Genomic DNA, 1,321 nt, shown 5'->3' on the forward strand with positions numbered 1-1,321 from the left:
TGGGGGGGCAGGCGTCATGGGGGTGGGTCCGGGAGACGTGCAGGACCTTCTGCAACAAGTGGGGACGGTGGGCAGTGGGTTCCTGGCGCTCCAGCCCTGTGACCCACCCTGGAAGGCAGGCGGGCCCTGGGGGCACTTGGAGGTCTCCAGGCAGGGATTTGTCTGTTTCAGCAATGGCGCTTACTTCCATACCTGGCCGCGGCCTATGCCTTGGACCACTTTTCCAAATCGCTCTTCCTGGATCTGGTGGAGCTTCAGCAAGGCCTTCTGCGGAAAGACCGGAGCGCCAGGCAGGTGAGGGTCTCCGCTTTTCTCCACCGCGTTTATCATCCTTTAAATTTCACTGGGGTTGGACAGCACAGATTCAGCCTTTCTTTCAAAACAACCTCAGTGCGTGGATTCACGGGGATGGAGTCTCTGTCCGACTTGACCCGTGGGCTGTGTCCTCTCGGAGCCCTCACTGCGATGGGAACGTGTCAGGCACGTGTCCACATTCCCGATTCTCAAGGATGTGCTGACACGTCTCCTGGTTCCCGTCTGTGAGTTCAGCTGCTGTTCTCCTCTTGAGAACATGATGGTTTTGCAAAATCCACATTACCGGCCCCTCAGTCGATTTCACGGTTCTGATCCCTTTGTAAACAACCCGACAAAGGTCTGAATCCAGCTGACTGGATTTGACTTGACAGGCGAGGCTTTGCTCCAGAAATGAGCGTGCAGATCCACTGAGATCGGCCCCTTCGTGGAAAGGGGTCCTCCGCTAATTTCTATGTGGACGGTTCATGTGTTGCTTTTTCCCCCCCTTATGCTGCCTCCTGGGCAGCGGTGAAATGTGAATCACACCAAGGGCGTCTGAAAACTGATTAGGAATGCTGCAGATCGGGGTTACGTACCACGCCCTGAAAAGCCTGTATCAAATTAGCACGTTTTGGAATATTCAGCGTAAACATCCAGGAGTCAAGAGGTGGGGCGGGGGAGGCGGGGGGCGGCGGGGGGTTGCTGGCAGTGTGCACTGCTGAGCAGTCAGGCCGACCGTGACGACCGTGACCCTGAAGACCGTTTCATCAGGAGTGCGGGGTTACGCGTGTTTTTTCTCCCAAGCGTGAGTCATTGAAACTTTTGCCAGCTGACAATGGAGTTGTCCTGTTAAAAATGTTTTGAAGTGTCATCGAGCTCTGTTCTTTCTGAAACTCAGTGCTTCAGCCCAGGCACAGGTTATAAAGTAGCCCTTCTTTTTTTTTTTTTTTTTTTTTTTTTTTTTTTTTTTGTGCTGTCCGGGGGCCTCTCCCTGCGGCGGCCCCCCCCGCCACGGAGCACAGGCTCC

At 54.7% G+C, this 1,321-nt stretch overlaps 1 protein-coding gene across 1 annotated transcript in view; it reads left to right on the forward strand.

The window, feature by feature from the left end:
• The window catches only part of ACOX3 (acyl-CoA oxidase 3, pristanoyl), a 43,727-nt gene that overhangs the window by 20,004 nt on the left and 22,402 nt on the right, over positions 1 to 1,321 (forward strand). Inside the window, 1 exon segment of the mRNA XM_007456864.1 lies at positions 172 to 294. Within this exon segment, the coding sequence (XP_007456926.1) occupies positions 172 to 294 (123 nt within the window).

Source organism: Lipotes vexillifer, unplaced genomic scaffold, assembly GCF_000442215.2.
Source record: "Lipotes vexillifer unplaced genomic scaffold, Lipotes_vexillifer_v1.1 scaffold63, whole genome shotgun sequence".
Classification (NCBI taxonomy): domain Eukaryota; kingdom Metazoa; phylum Chordata; class Mammalia; order Artiodactyla; family Lipotidae; genus Lipotes; species Lipotes vexillifer.